At 36.2% G+C, this 20,405-nt stretch overlaps 1 protein-coding gene across 1 annotated transcript in view; it reads right to left on the reverse strand.

Moving 5' to 3' along the window:
- The window catches only part of adgrl3.1 (adhesion G protein-coupled receptor L3.1), a 119,354-nt gene that overhangs the window by 81,534 nt on the left and 17,415 nt on the right, over nucleotides 1-20,405 (reverse strand). Inside the window, 2 exon segments of the mRNA XM_016464929.1 lie at nucleotides 1,131-1,344; nucleotides 3,091-3,232. Of these exon segments, the coding sequence (XP_016320415.1) occupies nucleotides 1,131-1,344; nucleotides 3,091-3,208 (332 nt within the window). The 5' untranslated portion in view covers nucleotides 3,209-3,232.

Below are 20,405 nucleotides of genomic sequence, written 5' to 3' on the forward strand. Positions count from 1 at the left end.
TGTTTTTTTTTTAATTTTAAGAATTTTTTATGTGCAGTATTATTTTGGTATTATTCATATACTATTTTCTAATATTAGTATTTTTTAATATTTTGAATTAACTTTCATTTTCATATTTTCAGCTTTCATTTTAATTTTAGTTAAGGATTTAGTAATTTTGTTATGTGCTTTTGTCATTTTTATTAGTTTTTTATATTTCTATTTCATTTATTTTTAAGTTTTAGTTTTTCATAATTTAGCATTTTCATTTTTAACATTTCTTTTTTATTTCAGTTAATTGCAAATACAACATTTCTAATTTTTCATTTAGGTTTTTTAAGTTTAAGTTGTTTTTTTTTCTCATTTCTAATATTAAAACATTTTAATAGTTTTACTTTTACTTAACAGTAACACGGCCTATGGCCTCCTATCATTAGTATTCAGTAGCCAACAACATGATTATTTTCTATAAATAGAACAAATTACATAAATTCCTTCTGCTTGAGAAATCTTATCGAGCTTGAATAAACGAATTATGTAAGAATGTTGAGAGCAGGCACTGTCTCCTTTTAAAACTTAAATGTTATAATTTCCTCTTCATTGTGCCATTTAATATTAAATAATATAAAACAATATTATTTACCTCCCTATTATTTTTAAACAAGAAGTGTGGCAAAAGGCATCAAAATTCATGGACACATTTAAATTCAATGAAATTAAAGCCTGTTATAATTTAAATTAATGTGTTGATATAAATGTGACTGATCCAGTATGAATGGGCAAACCAATACACAGTTTATCGCAGCAAAGTTTTTATATGTGTTAATCTGTAATTCATTTTTTTAGAAAAATAAAATTTTAATACAATTAACTGAGAATTTATTTTCCATGACTGTCTACACGCAAATAAAAATGTACATCATTTTTTAAAATATTTAAACATTCATCACATTAAAATATTTTTTATTACAGTAGGTTTATAATTTCACCAGATGTTGCGGACACAAATGGTCCTCCTTGATGGAATGACTCATTTAGCTGCAGTGTGTACGTAGCCATGCACTGACACACACACACACACAAAGACACACACATTCATACAACCTGTGAGACAACAATAAAGCACAATGCATGTGAATGTATCTCTCTACCTGAGGCCCATAATCTTGTAGGCATCAGGCAGATAGCAGCGAGTGTTCTCCATTTGAGCGGGGTCCGAGTCACAGATCTTGTCATCTGTGCGCCCATAATTGGCACTCTCGATCATAATGACATCGGTGCCCGGGCAGCGCAGCTCGATAGGATAACCCTCACATGACAGCTCTCGACGCACCACAGCCATCGGCACTGGAGCACGACTTAAAACTGCGAAAAAAAGAGAGAGAAATTATTACGTTGAACAAACTATGAAACCAATTTAAACACAAACAGAGCGTTCTTCATCTTTCATTCACGCACTCTCTCTCTCAAACATAAAATAATCCAGTTTTTGAGTGTGTTAGAGAGAGACGGCATGTAGCAAAAAGAATAGTTATTGGGAGCAAAACTATTCTTCATTATACAATAGAAAGATCTCATATCTGCACCCAAAAGTCACATCTATCTAGTTATCATGTCCTCAGTAATAACCTTTCTTTAAATTACACACACACGCACAGTCACTTAAATCAAAAATTACATTCTTTACCGCCACCCCTTTCCTGTTACCGTAGCAACACACTCCTTTCCCCGCATGACGTATAGCCATAGACAAACACAGACACAATAAACTGCATTCTAATGCGTACACAGACAGAGACAGATTCAGACACCCTTACACACACTCGCTCTTATGAAATTAATCTCAGGGATGTGAATGACACTTGACTGTGTGCACGAGTTAATTTCATATTCTGCTGCTTCCTCTGATTAGCACACACACTGACAGACGCCACATCATCATCCAATCAGGATCCAGGATTTAACCGTCGCCATCGCAATCGTTTCCATTGAGATTTAACAACGCACACACACACACACACACACACACACACATAAGAGCCATTCTGATTCTAAAAGAAAGCAAAGGCCAGCAGAAATGACTGTGCGTGAGTGTGTGGGCAGGGCTGATGTATAGAACTGAAATGGCTTATGGGTATAATGTAGGTTATTGGTTTAAGTAGAATCGAGTGCAGGCAGGAAGGCTCCTGTCGAGGTGGAACTGTGTTTTAGCGCCCTTGAGACTGGTGGAAGGTGAGTGCCAGAGAAAAGAAGCAATCGATGACAGTGAGAAAAAAGGAGAGAGGCTGAATGAATGTGTGCATTACAGAGATACAGAGAACGTCGATGAGGGAGCGCTTGTGTTGAACGTTGCCTTGATGTTTTTAAAACGTCCCCCCAATGGCCAATTCCCCAGTGTCCTCTGAGCTCAAACCGTTACGCTTAAGGTCCCCTTGAGGGACCGAATCGCACACACGGGGTCGCGCTCGCATGTGGCGCACACACATAGAGAGTCTAGACGTCTGCATCTATGATTATTGATCTGTCAGATCCTCTTACATCTGCACTCTATCTGACGCACTTTTAACAGGTTCGCACACCATTTTTATAGTTATGGATTGGCCCATAAAATGGCTCGTTCACTGGAAAATAATCCAGCTATATTTCATATTTCACTATGGTGTTTGGCAAAATGCAGCTATCTATTAAAAGGCTTTGGAGTTGTTTTTGTTTGTGTGTTTCAAATTTCTCTCCCCCATATGTGCGTGAGCGCCTTTCTGCGTATGTGTGAATGTTTTGATCATAACAGATGTGCAGTGGTTGTGAAATTCTGTGATTGCTCATGAATCATTTATTGCTGCGAGAAGAGATGTCTCAATTAATAGTTTCCAAAAGTTTTAACAAGACGCAAAAACTTTGTGGAATTTTCACTGAAGATTTGAGAGCTGCACGCTTTGCTCTCATTTGGCTCGTCTTCATCTGACAGTCTGCACTTCAAGGTTGGGGGCCAACTAATCAAATAAAAGCAGTAAGACATCTCAATTATCCATCTCGGCGAAAACAACACAACAAGGAAATAATTGGCTTTTGTCTGTGTGTGTGTGTGTGTGTGTGTGTGTGTGCGCGTATTACCGAGCGTGACAGGTGTGAAGAGGGCGAAGAAGAAAAGTAGGCGTGTGGACCACATGACCGCCGATGACCCTGATGACCTCTGCACAGACTCGCTGAAGATGTGTCTCACATTAGCCATGGAGCTTCTCTCTGACGCGCACACCTAAAGTAAGAAGGACACACACAGAGCAAGCAAAGAGAATGTTAATGTTACAGCTAAAGGTCACTTTTGTTGTACACAGTGTTACAATTCAAAAATAACAGGAGCTCAAAATCGGCCCTGTTTATGCTCTTATTAAATGTTGCAAGATGCATCCTTGCACATTATTCAAAAAAAGCAATTTATTTTCATAATGTTTTATCAGACAGTAAGTACTTTCTTCTTTCCAAACCAACCGAGTACATTCAGCACAGGATGTGTTCTTGTGCTCAAAGGCAGCTAGACAGAATGCAAAAGAAGAAAACAGAACGCAAAGATCTCGAACAACATCAAGGATGACCTACTTTTAACTTCATATGCGACACTCATGGTCCGAAAGACTTCTAGTTGCATGTGTGGATAGACCAACAATTACAAAATTCTACAGATTTTGTACCTCAGTTTGTACCTCCAAATGAGGACTGTGGACTGTAGGCCAGTGACAGGTTTATGTAATATATTCTGTGCGACAAACGTTAAATGAGATGTGAATGGTGTCATGTTGTTTTTAACTACAGAATGATGGAATATTTTTAAGGTTAGTTAAGCATAGTATTTTTCATTAATAACAAATCAGCTCAAAAAACCAGAGAAACTGATAGAGCTGAACCCAGATGATCTGTCATATCTCTTGACAATCTAGCCGGTCTCTGAATCATGTCTGTGTAATGAAGTCGATTACACTGAAAAACAAATCCATAATATTTAATAGAGATTATTGATTGTTGTGTGTGTTTGACCATGCAACCAGTTAATCATCCGACAAAAAAAAAAAAAAAAAAAAAAAAAAACATATTTCACTATGGTGTTTGGCAAAATGCAGCTATCTATTAAAAGGCTTTGGAGTTGTTTTTGTTTGTGTGTTTCAAATTTCTCTCCCCCATATGTGCGTGAGCGCCTTTCTGCGTATGTGTGAATGTTTTGATCATAACAGATGTGCAGTGGTTGTGAAATTCTGTGATTGCTCATGAATCATTTATTGCTGCGAGAAGAGATGTCTCAATTAATAGTTTCCAAAAGTTTTAACAAGACGCAAAAACTTTGTGGAATTTTCACTGAAGATTTGAGAGCTGCACGCTTTGCTCTCATTTGGCTCGTCTTCATCTGACAGTCTGCACTTCAAGGTTGGGGGCCAACTAATCAAATAAAAGCAGCTTTAACTTCAGGCACTTTTATGCTCCTACAGAGTTTAACTTTTAAACTTTTTGTTTATATGAAAGTCACATTAAAAGTGTCTTGAAATTTCATAATTTGTTTCAGCTTTTATTTAAATGCTTCACATCTGTACCATTTTGTTTTATTCTTGTTCTTGACTTGCAATTTTAAACTATGAAATCCATTACTAAATATAAATCATATAACTATAATGACCTAAACGGGGTGAAATGAAAAAAGAACCATTTCAACAATTATTGTGTAAGTAAATATCACTTACAGAATATTTTTTATTGTGCATCATTTCCAATCAAGCAAGTAATTTAGCCAAATATTCAAAAAGTCTAAAAATATTATTGTGTGTATTCACAAATGCTAGATGTGTTGAAAATTACATTGCAGTGAAAAATATAGGTCACACTTTATTTTAAGGTCCAATTCTCGCTATTAACAAACCATTTAACTATGACTTTTGACTCAAACTCCTAATTTGCTGCTTATTAATAGTTAGTAAGGTGGTTGTTAAGTTTAGGTATTGGGTAAGATTAGGGATGTAGAATATGGTCATGCAGAATATGTGCTTTTTAAGTACTAATAAACAGCCAATATGTTAATAATAGGCATGCAAATAAGCAACAAGTTATCCCTATACTAAAGTATTACCAAAATACACACTGTTGGACATATTAAATAAAAAACTGAGTGTCAAAAGTGGTCTAAACATCCACATATTCGAATATGCCCATATCTGTGTAATGTGTAACAGTAAAAACAGAGGAATGACAGCATAGAATGAAAATCCTGTGACAGTACTCTTGAGAAGACACATGTGGTGCTCTGCTAATGCCTCCTACAACAGCTTAATGCATCTGTCCTCTTTCCCTCTCCCACACACACACACACACACACACACACACAGATAGTTATATATGGCCTGCCTCCACTGAACATCTTTACCTTATTAAAAATAAAGCACTATACAGCCACTGTCTCATTAAACTTACATAAACACTCAACAATGCCACTCAGTCATTAGAAACACACAGCCGCACATTCTGTCTTCCTTCTTATGCACAAAAACACACGTGGCTTAAACACTCTCTCTTTCTTTGTCTGGGTGATTGATGGCTGCTTAACTAAAGTGAACAGGAGGGTTTCGAGCAGATGTCCCACATTATAAACAGGGACATATGGAAATATGGCCACAGTACCAGTAAAGAGCATGTGTGTGCGTATGCATGATCAAATGACCATGTAATCATTCTAGCAATAAAGTCGTGGTCAAATGAGTGTGTGTCTTAGATCTATGACTATCAACTATGCAGTAAGGAAACTTGTGTTTATGGTAAACAGTCAGTCTGCCAGTCAATCATGTGTACAATATATGGGTGTTTCTGCAACTACGGGCACTTTTGACTCTCCAAAATGTAAAAAAAATCAACCCCTGTGAATTAAAATTTTAACCATCAGAGTCTCTAATACATATAAAAAGGTCAACAAAATTGCATTAAGATTTTAATCTGGAACATGTTTATTTTTTATGTTTTTCAACTCTTCTTTTTACAAAATGTCCTTACTGCAACGTTACAGTAAGGTTCATTATATACATTTTTCTTTTTTAATTTATATAAAAATGTAATATATTTCAATAGCTTTTTCAAATTTTGTGCAGTTTTGCAGTAAAGAACTCGAACTGTCATTACGAGCTTTGGTTCCAGGTGAATCTGTTGGGCACAGTTTCTTTGAAAGCCTGAAACAACGCTTCCTGTATTTTTCAACTGAGGCCACTGCCTTCTTCAGCTCGTACTTTGCATCTCTGTGTTCGTAGTACATCTTTGATTGACTTTTTTTTGAACTTTTTTATGCAAACTCTTAAAGGGTTAGTTCACCCAAAAATGAAAATTATGTCGTTAATTACTCACCCTCATGTCATTCCAAACCCGTAAGACATCATCTTCAGAACACAAATTAAGATATTTTTGATGGAATCTGAGTGCTTTCTGACCCTCCCATAAACAGCAAGGGTACTACCACGATCAAGGCACAGAAATGTAGTAAGGACATCGGTAAAATAGTCCATGTGACTTCAGGGGTTCAACCGGAATTTCACGGAGCTACGAGAATACTTTTTGTGCGCAAAGAAAACAATAATAACATAATTTATTCAACAATTCTTCTCCCCAATTTACCGTCTTCCGCCATTTTGGAGAGTACCCCAGAACATAATCAGCGCTGTTTATGTTCACCCTGCGCGCGCTGTCTACTGAACGTAAACAACGCTGATTACGTTGATTACGTTCTGGGATCGTAAAATTACGGTTGAACCCCTGATGTCACATGGACTATTTTACCGATGTCCTTGCTACGTTTCTGTGCCTTGATCATGGTAATATCCTTGCTGTCTATGGAGGGTCAGAGAGCTCTCAGATTTCATCAAAAATATCTTAAATTGTGTTCCGAAGATGAACGAAGGTCTTACAGGTTTGGAACGACATGAGGGTGAGTAATTAATGACAGAATTTTCATTTTTGGGTGAACTTCAACTAACCCTTCAAGAGCTGCTGTCACATTAGGTGAAGGTTCTAGTGGAGCAGCATGTAAGTAATCATCAGATGGGGATAGTAGTGGTGGTGTGTCTGTTGCAACAAACTGATTTGAGGCATGCAGTACTTTGTGTTTTGCCCTCTGGTTTCTTTTATTTAACCTCCACTGCCGCCTTTTCAGATTTTTCTCTCTTTTTGTCAGCTGGGAGACACTCTTTATCTGTCCATTTTACTTTCTCTTTTTGTAACATTGTTTTTCCTTCTGCAGATACTCTGCATACCTCTCTAGGTCTGTTCTTATTGTTGATGAATTTGGTCTCATCTAGGGTTACAAAATGTCATGTTTAAATATAATTTTTAATAAGACTGAATATTTGTAATTTAATATACAGTAAACCTTGAACTTGTCTCTACCGCAACACAAGGTCTTTACCGCAGACACCTAAATTTGCTGCGGTAAAGACATGTTGCGGAAATGACATTTTTGCTAATATTGCAGCTATTTTGCAGCTAGCAAGGTCTACTACATTAGTTTTAACTCATCTTAATATACATGAATTAAACAGTATACATTTATTTTTTAAATGTAGTTCAAAGTACAGAATTACTAAGCTATATGGTTAGGACACACAATAAATACTGACACAGAAAAGATGATATTTACCTTATATTTTTGGGATCTTATGAGTGAAGTAGTGAGGTGGCCCAATCTGTCAGCAATGTGCTCACGTGCTAATTTCTGTTTCCATAGAAACTAGACTTGTTTGTCTTTGATAAAATGTCATAATAAAAGCCTTTTTTATTGTTTTAATGATCAGTAAATAATACAAAACAATTTAAGATGCTGTAAATTAATATGTATATTGAACAATTCCTTTTGAAATAATGTCAAATTGTAAATCAATTAGCTTATTTTACGTATCTCAACATTGTGACTGACCAGAATTGAGGGACATGAACAAAAATGGTGTTTGGACCTATAAATGCTTCATATTTTTATATTAAATCACATTAATCATTAATTATATTTTCTGTCAAGGTGTGTAATGACACTGTGAATATATTTAAAAAGCATCATATGACAAATTTTAACATTAACCTAAAATTTCACTACTGGGACTTAAAATTGCCCGTATTTGCAGAAACACCCATATACACATATGCGAGTATGTACAAACACACAATTACTTTATCCACTTTACTTCAAATAATGATGATTGCTTATATATTTTAAGGCAATTGGTTTGCATGCTTCTTCTAAAGTAACAGTTCATACAAAAATGACAAATATTTCATCAGTTATTCAACCTCATTTCGTTCCAAACTTTTATGACTTCTGTGGAAAACAAAAGAAGGTATTTTAAAAAATGTCTCAGTTTTTTACATGCAATTCCATTGCTTCTTGGAAATTTTGTGGCAGTTTCAAAGTCAAGTCCAGTGGGTGGCACTAAAAAGCGCATTCAAATTTCTCTGAAACAGAAAATGGTGACTGTGCCAACATTTTATTACGTTGGTTTATCTCGTATCTCTGGCAGTTCGGAAATTAAATGTTGCGTAGCGTACCCTCAAAACCCTAAACATTGATTAAAAAAAGCATTTTCTGAAGCAATTATGCTTTTTTTCCCCCTTTTTTCTACATGGTTTTGAGCTTTAATGGAAGTCAGTGAGGTTCAGTGTTGTTTTGGGGGAAAAAAAACTGCTGAAAATTTCTCTTTCGAGTTCCACAAAAGAAACCAGCATATATAAATGATGACATAAATTTCATTTCTGGGTGAACTGTTTCTTTTTTATGTAATCAATTTTGATTTTACAGTGCATGTTCATCAGTTTCTCAATTATTTCATTGTTTAGCATTATCCATTTGACCATATGCTAATCCTAATCACTTAATGACCCAATTAGCTATTTCAGCATAACCAATGTGTGGCCACTCTAGTATTTATAATACTGATAAACCGCAGTGGGCATCTGAGGATGACCGTCAGGGGTTCTGCTATTCACTCATTAGCTTTTCAGTTCCTTAAAGAACTCATGATGAGTGTGCAATCTGTAGTTGGCTGCAAGTCAATTTACCAATCAATGTGCAGAACATTCATGCCAAGAGTACCAGATATAAATTATGAAACATAATCCAATGTTGTTATTTTTTTTAGAGATGACAAACTTTAGCCACCATTTCTGAATTTTGGATTTTCATCTTTCGGAAGAATATACGGAGTGGCAGGTGATACACGCTAGGGATGTGCAAAAATACAAAATTAAAAACGCAGTAGGTGGGCTGCCTATATGACTAGCTGACTATAATTGATCTAAAGGACATTCTGTATAATTAGGCTAATTTCAGTTTCACCAATATTAAGTTACACTAACCTTCAAAGTTTGGTGTCAATAAGGTGACAAAGACAAAATATTCAATCAAATAAATTCTATTCTTTTGAACATTCTATTCATCAAATAATCTTAAAAAACATACGATTTCTGTTTTCAATATTAATAATATGTAGAAATGTTTCTTGAGCAATAACATCAGCATATTAGAATGCTTTCTGAAGGTTCATGTAACACTGAAGACTAGAGTAATGATGCTGAGAATTTGCGACAATTTACAATATTAATTTTTTTCTGTATTTATGATCAAATAAATGCAGCTTTTGTGAGCATAACAGATTTCTTCAGAAAACTTTTGAATGGTACAGTATATTTAATTGTGCATGTTCATTTCCACAATTTTTATATTTAAATTATTGTTACTGTTACAATAAGTCAACATCATGGCAAATCCAAAACGAATATCCATTTTTCATAATTTATTTATACAAAATAGCATAGAAAATACTATGGAAGCCCGTTTCCGCCACTGAATAAAAAATAAAAAAGGTAATTGCGACTTTTTATCTCACAATTCTGACTTTTTTCTCATAATTGCGTGATATAAACTCGCAATTGCGAGTTAAAAAGTCATAATTGTGAGATATAAACTCACAATTCTGAGAAATAAAGTCAGAATTGCGTGATATAAACTCGCAATTGCGAGTTAAAAAGTCATAATTGTGAGATATAAACTCACAATTCTGAGAAATAAAGTCAGAATTGCGTGATATAAACTCGCAATTGCGAGACATAAAGTCGCAATTCTGAGAAATAAAGTCATAATTGAGAGAAAAAAAGTCAGAATTGCGAGATATAAACTCGCAATTGCGAGAAAAAGTCAGAATTGTGAGTTTTTATCTCGCAATTGTGACTTTATATCTCGCAATTGTGAGTTTATATCACGCAATTCTGAGAAAAAAAGTCAGTATTGTGAGTTTATATCTCGCAATTCTGACTTTATAACTCACAATTGCAAGTTTATATCTCACAGTTCTGTGAAAAAAAAGTCAGAATTGTGAGATAAAAAGTCGCAATAACCTTTTTTTTTTTCAGTGGCGGAAACGGGCTTCCATAAAATACTGGCCATTTATCAGTTAATTATTGGCTTATATTGTAATAAACTTCAGCACACTGCTGATTGCATGCTAATTAAAGCACTGCTTCTAAAAGTCTCAAAGCAAAAACAAACAAAAAAATCTACATAAACTAGTTGACTAGTATGTTTTGGAATAATTAGACCATAATGAATCATCTCTAATATTATATCCAGTCAGGAAGAACACAAGGTTTGACCAACTTTCCCTGATTTTGCTCTCATACTTAGCAGTTAGTGTTAGGAACAACATTATCTATCCTATTTCATTATCTCACCATGACTGGGCAGATAAAGTAACTGAACACTGAATAGGTGGCGTTAGCATGTAAATGTGTGCAGGCCAAGCACTAATCTACACTTCCATGTGTTGTCAGGCATTTTTCCATCTTACTTTTTTAATAAAAGCATTTTTCTACAGAGCTAGAAAGTTCTGAGGTGTAAATGTTACAGCATGTTTTCATAGCTTGAAAAACTCTTTTATATCAAAAGTTCATGGACATCCTTTTCTCATGAACCGGGTTGTGTTTCTTTAAATTATATGCCACTTGGTGTGACGTGTTGTTATTTAAAGCGATGCTGAATTTCAAGTGTAGCTGAAACGTCTGAATACTTTTGGGGGCCGCTGTAGATGGATCCATATTTGATAGAGACTGACAAGTAAAGTCAGGCAATTTCCAAGTTCATTTCCTGCAGTCATGAACTTACTCTAAGAGTGCGGTAGACTGAGTTACCGTACGTGCTGATATGCGATCCTTCCCCCAACACACACGCTTGCTGTCACTCTCGTTCTCTCTCAGATAATCTATAATGCCATATGGCAGTTTTTGACTCGATTGTGCTGCGGGGTGCCGTACATACTTGGTAGAGTTTGGTTATAATTTATGGCACAGAAATGCTTGCATGCCTCAGTCTCAATCTGGCAATTTCTGTCTGGCATGGCATGACCTTACGAGCTGCCATCAACCCCTGCAGCTCTGTGTGTCCAGTAATGAGAGCAGCAACCTCTCTCTCTCTCTTTCTAAATGAGAGTCTGCCTGAACCCTCAAATCAGGGAGTCTCACAGTAATGACACACAATTAGAAAGACACGACCATGTATCCCCCCACCATCTCGCTCTCCCCATTCCTCCCTGTGTCTCTTCCTATCTCGATCACTCTATCTCTCCCCATCTCTCCTATTTTTATACCTCACATTTCTCCTCATGCATTTTTGGTGGCATGCAGAGAAAGAAAAAAACAACTGACCTCTTTTTTTATGTTTCCCTCTTCACAATAAGGGAACAAATATCTAAAGTTTCCATGCAGCGTGTTGTTGATGGACATTTGGTAAAATACATACTGATTTCACCAGGAATTGCAAACCCATAAGACTTTTTTTTTTCATCTTCAGAATACAAAAGATTAAATAAAGTTCATAAAGACATTGCAAACGCAATCCATATGAATTGAGTGGTTTTATTCCATATGTTATGAGACAGATTTAATTTGGGCTTCTGTTCACACATAAACATGGATCCATGCACATACAAACAATAGAACATATATATAGTGAAAAGAAGCTCAACTGTACTTGCTTGACACTCATAAACTAACCTAACTGGTTCTTACATGTCTTTGTTTCATGTTTCTTATGCATTTGCAACAACATGATGAGGCGAGTAAATGATAACAGAATTTTCCTTTATTACCTTTGTTTACTCAAAGGTAATAAAACACTAATAATTTAATGAGACTTTTAAAATGTAATCTTTAGTAAGTAGCAAAATTAATTCTTACTGCACAATTGCACAAAATCACGCGCACTATCATTATAAATCAAAAATTCCATTTCAAGTTTTTCTGCTCTTTAGTGTGTGTGTGTGTGAGAGAGAGAGAGGCAGGGATAGGGGAGGGGCCAGCTGAAATCTGATTGGCCCATTCAGTGGCTGAAACTACAGTATCCAGCTGAACGGTCCCAATCATGCAGGCCAATTTGAACTATCCTGCATGAACTACAAATCCTTAGTAGTGTACATTCTGTATGTTTGGACTGGAATCCGTGTTTCCGAATGCTCTTCAGCAACTGCCCTTTAGTTTAAAGGAGCAACTAAGGTTTAAAAGACTTCTTACAACTAAACACCTTGCTATTTTGAGCGTGTGACTGAGAATTCAGAGCAGGAATTCAAAGGGGTTGTGCGGTTCACATCCCCCACGAGTTCACAGGATTTGTAGTTCATGCAGGATAGTTCAAATTGGCCTGCACGGTTGGGACCATTCAGCTAGATACTGTAGTTACAGCCAGAGGGTCTCTGGTTTGGCCAATAACATGTCATCACAGAGTCACTGAATGGGCCAATCAGATTTCAGCTGACCCCACCCCTAGCCCCGCCTATCCTCTTGCTCTCTCTTCCACACTAAAGAGCAGAAAAACTTTAAAGGGAGTGTTTGATTTATAATGATGGTGCGGGTGACTTTTTGCTCTGATAGAGGGCATGTTTATGAAACTCTTTCTAAGCCTCAAAGAGTCATAAATCTTTATTAATTTTCCCCATGTTTCAATAATTCAGAATTCAGCATGCTGAAATCACTATTAATCTCGAAGGCACACACACACACACACACGCACACACTGAGTGCGCAGGGTTGAGTTCCTCTAGCCTTTGCTCAGAATAGATTCTGTGTCTGTCTCTGGCTCACTCTTCATACTGCCAATACGACTGAGTCTCTCTGATTTATCTTTTATTATGTCCCACAATCTACTTCTAAAGCACTCCGCTCTCTCTCGCTCTATCTCTTTCTTACACACACACAAAAGACACATTCATGTACCTGCAGATTCTTGCAGTTTCTCATACACACGCATGCACAAACACATAAAATAACAAACCGAATTGCTGATAAAAGACTATGACAACGTTTGTGCATAAAAATACGAGCACATATACAATCTTGTATGAATACATAATGTACATGCTGTATACAGACAAACGTAAAATGTACTTTCTGCAATGCAAAAGGAATATAATGAACTTTGATTCTTTCTTTAAAAACTGTAATTAAAATACTGCAACATGACAATTTTATGGCAATTTAGTGAGATTTACTTTGAAAGTGAAGGAAAATGAGGCTTCAAGGGACTGATCAAAAATGTAATGTATAGGTGTTTTTTAAACTTTACCCAGTTTGCTATTACAGAAATTCATTTTTATTAAAACTAGGAGTTTTTAACTTTTTTTCTTTTTTAACTTTTTTTCTTTTTGTGAAGGTCACATTACCATGCCTTAATTGTTTTTATTTTTGCTATTCAAATGCCTTTTGTTTCAAACTCAAATTGCTTGACTCTTGTCCCTGATCCAGACTTTCAATCTTTAAAACAAAATCATCAAAAAATAGTAATTATGTTGGTAAGACTAGAATATTATAATCTACACAAGTGAAATAAAGAGTGAAAAAAGAGTGAAATAATCATAAACTATTTCAATATTTATTGTGTGAAACCTAATTAACACGCATTACAACTCTTGTGGCATCATTTCATCACATCCAACAATCTTATCAAGTTTTTCAAAAGTGTACTAGGCTGCCAAGGAAACAAAAGTGTCAGCATATTATGGCATTTATGAATAAAACAAAGAATAAATAATATAACTTCTGAAAAGTTTATTTGGCTGTGTGATGTTTCTCATTAATCTGTCATTTCATCAAATTATGCAAAATCAATTTTTCTAATTGTGTATTTCAGATACATAAAATGCTGGCTATGATATTAGACAATTTCCAGCACAATGTAATTTTTGAAATGTCATTATTACAATGTAATTTCAACCACAGAATGTTATTAAACAATGCATTTGATGAATGTTAATCATTCATCCAATGAAACACTGAAAATGGTTCTCACTGACTGGCACAAATTTCCAGTCAACAAAGAAAAATACTGGATGCAGCTATAGTTTTGTCACTTTTTTTTATCAGATAGCAAAACATCCTTATTTGTGCACTCACTGTTGAAGAGCTTTGTCCTGATTTGCTGTCTGCTGGGTACTTCAGTGGGCAGAGTGGGGCACTGGCACAGTCCTGTCACTCCACATTCATCTAGAGTCAGCTACAGGCTAAACACTACTTCAGCCAATGGCTAACATGGATAAAATTGAATGTCTCCAGTGGGTGTATAGAGATGCATGGGCTTATACAGTAGTATTGTGGATAAATTCTAAAGGAATAGCATAGCTTCAGGTTCAAGGCTAATGTGGATTAAAGCTATGGTTTGTAGGATAACTTTGCTAACATGGCCAAAGATTAAGGTAGTATCGACTGCTATTTTATCGTGTGCTACGACAAAAGCCTTTAGAAAGTGATCTCTGATAGCTCATGTACCAGACATTCAACTGGCCTTATTTAACATGAGCAACATGAATTTGTGTGTAAATAATTCATGAATACACAAACAATTTACACATAAATGTGCTCTAATTTAGTTTTATGAATAGGCCCAATGTGTGCGTTGTCATCTGGAAGTTGCTTTTTTTTTTTAAAGAATTTTCTCATCTGCAATGATCCCTGATGTTAAAACAACATTCAGCAGATGTTAATTCACAAATTCACTTCACTCTTGATTATCAGATTTTTTTATGCTTAAAGTAGAACACAATGCTTAGAATTAGTAATCATTCAGTACTTATCCAAGTACCACACTGACTTATTGACTTATTAATTCTTCTAAATGATGATTTCAGGTTACAACCCTGTACTCTTTCTGACAACATGATCTAGCTCTCTAATTATGCAATACTAAAAGTGCTCAATATGCTCAGCCTGATTCAGCATGATGGAGCTGATAATTAAGGCCATTTCATTAATTATTCAAGATGAATATTCACTATTGTGGATTTGGGAGAAGTGGTAAAATATTTGCGTGTTTCTCCTCCAGTTCACTAATATTTAATGCTGGGCCTAAATTCACACTGTATGACAGAGAGAGAGAAAGAGAGAGACAAAAGTTGGGTACGAAATCTGAAAAATGCTGTTTTCACAGGCTAAAAGTGCTCAACATGCTCAGCCTGATTCAGCATGATGGAGCTGATAATTAAGGCCATTTCATTAATTATTCAAGATGAATATTCACTATTGTGGATTTGGGAGAAGTGGTAAAATATTTGCGTGTTTCTCCTCCAGTTCACTAATATTTAATGCTGGGCCTAAATTCACACTGTATGACAGAGAGAGAGAAAGAGAGAGACAAAAGTTGGGTACGAAATCTGAAAAATGCTGTTTTCACAGGCAGTATACAATGGTAGGAAGGCAACCATGTATGTCTATATCCAGTGTTCACGTAACATTCTGCCTACTCCATCTGGTCACAGCAGAACTGTGTCCAAAATTACTTTTTGTTCCCTATATAGTGTGCCATGTGAGATACTGGAAGTTCATTCTTTATATAGTTCACTCTTCTATACCTGTAATGCCTTCTGATGATTGATTCATGTTAGTCTAATTATGTTTTATCATGATTTAGCGACAGATGAGGACACTGTTTTGTAAGTAAATCTGTCCATGGCTCTAACTCCTCTATGAGTGCAGAAACACTGCCTGTGAAGTCACTGACAGACAGGCCTGCAAGGCAGCTGCCTCAAGCCCAAAGTGTACTTCAGTTTTGATGCGCAGCGTACACATCTTTCAATGTTTAGAGCATTATATATTTGCTCAGAGTGAAGAAATGCTCTAAAGTAAAGGCTGTGCAGAAAGCCCTTACATGGAGATTTTTTGGGTGTGTTTTATGCAAATGACTAACCTCGGGCACACAAACGCTAATTTCGAATACTACAAATGCATTAACATTAGAGCGCGGTTAAGAACAAATTAATGTGCACACGCACATGTTTGTGAATTAGGTGGAAATGTTTTGTGAGAGGTGCATATAAATACAAATAATCCACTCAGTTATTAGTGAATGAGACCAAATGTCTTTGTACTCTTTTACACTAGAGCTGCGAGTATCTATAATGCAAGCACTCATCAATGTGACAGTCAGTTGTAAGCTGTGCCACAACTGAGAGGCTGCATGTTTCGAAGGCTGCATTCCAAGATCGAATACGCCAAAGTCTGCTGTCCAATTTCCTTCAAATGCGGCCTTCGTTTCTCAGGCCACAAAAGATACAACAAATAGATCCTTCACAGCCAAAACTAACCCAAGATTTACTGCACGCTGGTGATGATAGGATTTTTTTTTTTTGGAGAAGATGCTGGATTACAATTAAATGTAAGTATTGCGTTTCAACTTGGATATGTAACGATACAAACGATACCCTCATGTCGTTCCAAACCTGTAAGACCTTCGTTCATCTTCAGAACACAAATTAAGATATTTTTGATGAAATCCGAGAGATTTCTGACCCTCCATAGACAGCAATGTAACTGAAATGTTCCCAGACCCAGAAATGTAGTGAAGAACATCGTTAAAATAGTCCATGTGACATCACTGGTTCAACCGTAATTTTACGAAGCTACGAGAATACTTTTTGTGCCCAAAGAAAACAAAAATAATGACTTCATTCAACAGTTCTTCTCTTCCTTGTCACTGTCCTCCTCCATAATCAGGAGTACCACGACACATGTGTGCGCATTCTTCTGCTCGTACAAATGTTGACATATCTTACTAATATGCAATTTTATAGATAGTTAATATTTTTTATTATGTACATAATTGGACCATGGTGAACATATTTAGGTTATGAATTATATTCATAGGTTATGATCTGTTTTGTTTTCAGACAGATGAATATGAATATTTAAAAAACGTCCACCACAATCGTAACTACTGCTTGTCAATGGAAGCTGTCGCGAGGTGACAACAGCAATTCTCTATAGGCTTGACCATCCCATTTAAACAATACTTGGGTTGACCTTCACAGTCTCCAATAGTTTGTTGCTGTTCCGTCTTTTCCATTTGCTTTTCGGATGTGTTGCCATCATGTGGACAAACTAAATAGTGCAAAAAAAATATCAATGTGCATATGCTGCATGTGTACAATGCCAATGCTGAAATTTATGTCATGTACACTCTACGCATAGTTTAGCGTACACATGAAAACCAAACTATACTTTGTTGCCATGAAACGCGAGTAGCGGCAGATCTTCTCTTCCATATTGCGATGTTTAAATGTCACATTGACTTTAAGTTTTTGGACCAAGCCAAAGACAGTACGAGTAAAATAGAGATGTATATAGAGATGCAGTGGAGAGGGTGAGAGAGAAAGAAAGGAAAGGAAAACATCCTTTCGGGAGCATGAATATAACACTATTTTGATCCTCCTGCAAGTGGGGCTGTACAGTGTCAAAAGTTGGGCAGCCTCTGTGCACCACTCACCCTCACATACACAGCTCAAAGAACGTTAGAGCAAAAGCAGCATCCGTGTGATGAAATATTCAATGCTGCCGCTGTTTGAGTGTGCAGACAGAGCCCAATGCTACGCTAAATTATGCATCCCACATGCACACACACACACACAATCACGATCCTAGCACTTAACAAAGACATACTTTAAATATGAGTGGAAATCTGCAAGAGTTACTATGTATAGCAGGGTGTGGTTGAACATATGGAAGACATAGCAGATTATAAAACAGCATATGGTGCTTACAACAGGCATTATGGAGCTAGAGCTATAGCTTTTGTTATCGAGTGTGCTCTGTTTGTTTTACATACTCCCTCTGTTCATCTCTAATCAGGTTGTTTTTCTGTTGGTGAGCAGTTATTGTTAATAGTGTGTCACTCCCTCCTGGAATTAAACAAGTCCAAATGCAGTTCTACCCAAGAGCCCTGCTACTAACAGCAAATACTCTCATAGTCCCTCAGCAGGGTGTTTGTGTGTGTGTGTATATGTGTGTGTGTTTAAGTGTGAACTTGACTTTATGTACTCCGTGTCAGAATGGATGTTAGTCTTGGAGAGCTCAACTCCAATTCTGCGGGATTTCGCTTATCAACGGCTGAAAACCTCTGAGAGTTGGGGGAAAAAATGGAGAAAAGGAAGTCACCAAAGTATGACACGTGCAAGTAGACATTTATGATGGTTATATAATTAAACACTGCGACGCAGTCATGAGAAAGCACATTTGAGCTTACGTACACACTCTATAGTCTGTCTCCGCTTTTTGTGTCTCAGAAGGAATGGCAGTCGCCCGGCCTCATTGTTTTGGTGGTGTGTGTGTGTCTGTATTGTTTTGGGCACAAAAGCTTCTGCACCCCTGGCAGAGACGACTAATGGAACACAATAGAACTACTTTAGCATTTAGCTCAGTGGCCTGTGAAGACAGAGGTCCGGACAGCCCGTGTGTATGTGTGTGTACAAAGTTGGAAACACCTGCCACTGGTTTGATAGTGAAAGATGCATCCTGCCTTTCAGATGCCATTTTCTCACTCTGAAACACACATTTACTCAGTTTCCACTGGTTTGACAGCATAGCAAACAGCAAGTTATATAACTAAAATGTAAAATGATACACACCATGCACCATGTTATGCACCATGTAGCATAAACTGTAAAAATGGCAACATGCAGCTATTATCTCAAGGAGCTTTTTCTAACAGATCTAACTGTTAACAAAAATGTAGGTTCATTTAGATTTCACCACATAATGCACTTTTTTTATATTACATGACAAAAAATGAAAATGTTTGCATTAAACGATTATCCTTTGATTTAAATAGTTGTATTGTGTTTCCATGTAAATCTTTTATTAGCTGCGAATTTTTATACAATTTTAATTTTTTATAAAGATTGTATTGTTTTGCTGCTAGACAACTCTCTCCTATGCAAGTTTAATGTGCATAGATAACTAGAAGTAAACCGCCCGTAGGTTGGTTTCTCCAAAGTGAGACTTTTTTAAGGCTCTGAGACCTTTTTAAAACATGTCAATTATTGACATTGGTGTAATTTTGGGTTAGAACTACTTATTTTATGAGCAAAACCTTCACCACAGGCCCCTAGATTGAAATTGTGACTGATTTCCAAGGCCCCACTTCGCATCTAGTCCAGTACAGAAAACAATCAATATCTGGAACTCACTTCACCTTTAAAATCTAAATGGATTTTATTGTGAACCATTTAGATAATTTTTTCATTACATCATACTTTTTAATCAAATATCATCACTCAATCTACTGGTTAAATGATAGATTTTTCTCTGGTGACATATGCCGGACTCCACCGATCATTTAGTTCACTTAAATCCATCCCTTTCTACAATCGACAGCCAGCTCAAATTCAGATATGCCTGCATCTAATTAACAACTGATGAATAGAAGCAAGACACTGCACTACTGTGGTGTTTTCTTTTTTGATAATCCATTTCACTGATTTACGTCACAATAAGAAAGAAAAAATCTGTCACTGTTACAACGCAACTTCAAACCAAATCAATCTGATGCAGCTTATCACATACAGATTTCTCTGATATTTTAAAATGCAACTCTTTAAGCTATAGTTGGGATGAGGGATAAAGTGCATTTCTAAGACAGCATTGGTACGTTCCATTTGACCATGAGTGCCTTTCAAAGTGGATTTCACAGAGTATTTCACCATATTCTATGAGATTCCAATCCGAAGGGAAAAAAAACATGTTCAGTTCGAAGGGCGCTGCGAATGGCATAGGAAGTGAAAAAAATTTACCCACCAGTCATTGTGCATCACTCCAGCATTTAAAGAAGTTTGAATAAAATAAACATAGTGAACAGGAGTTGAGGCTATGGTGTTATTATTGCGTTCCCAGCTACAGTTTGTATTATTGAAAGGTATAAAGTGTGTAAGAGGCAACAGTTACAATGCAACTATTGTGATTATAGTTAAATGTGTATTACACAAATGTATGGTAATTTATACTTTATTTTGTCATTATACCTCAAACTTCTGTAATATGCACAACTCGAGTGGGGAAGTCGTGGCCTAATGGTTAGAGAGTCGGACTTGTAACCCAAAAGGGTCTCGTACCAGCAGGAA

The sequence above is a fragment of the Sinocyclocheilus anshuiensis genome, unplaced genomic scaffold (genome assembly GCF_001515605.1).
Source record: "Sinocyclocheilus anshuiensis isolate Anshui unplaced genomic scaffold, SAMN03320099.WGS_v1.1 scaffold128, whole genome shotgun sequence".
In the NCBI taxonomy this organism is placed as follows: domain Eukaryota; kingdom Metazoa; phylum Chordata; class Actinopteri; order Cypriniformes; family Cyprinidae; genus Sinocyclocheilus; species Sinocyclocheilus anshuiensis.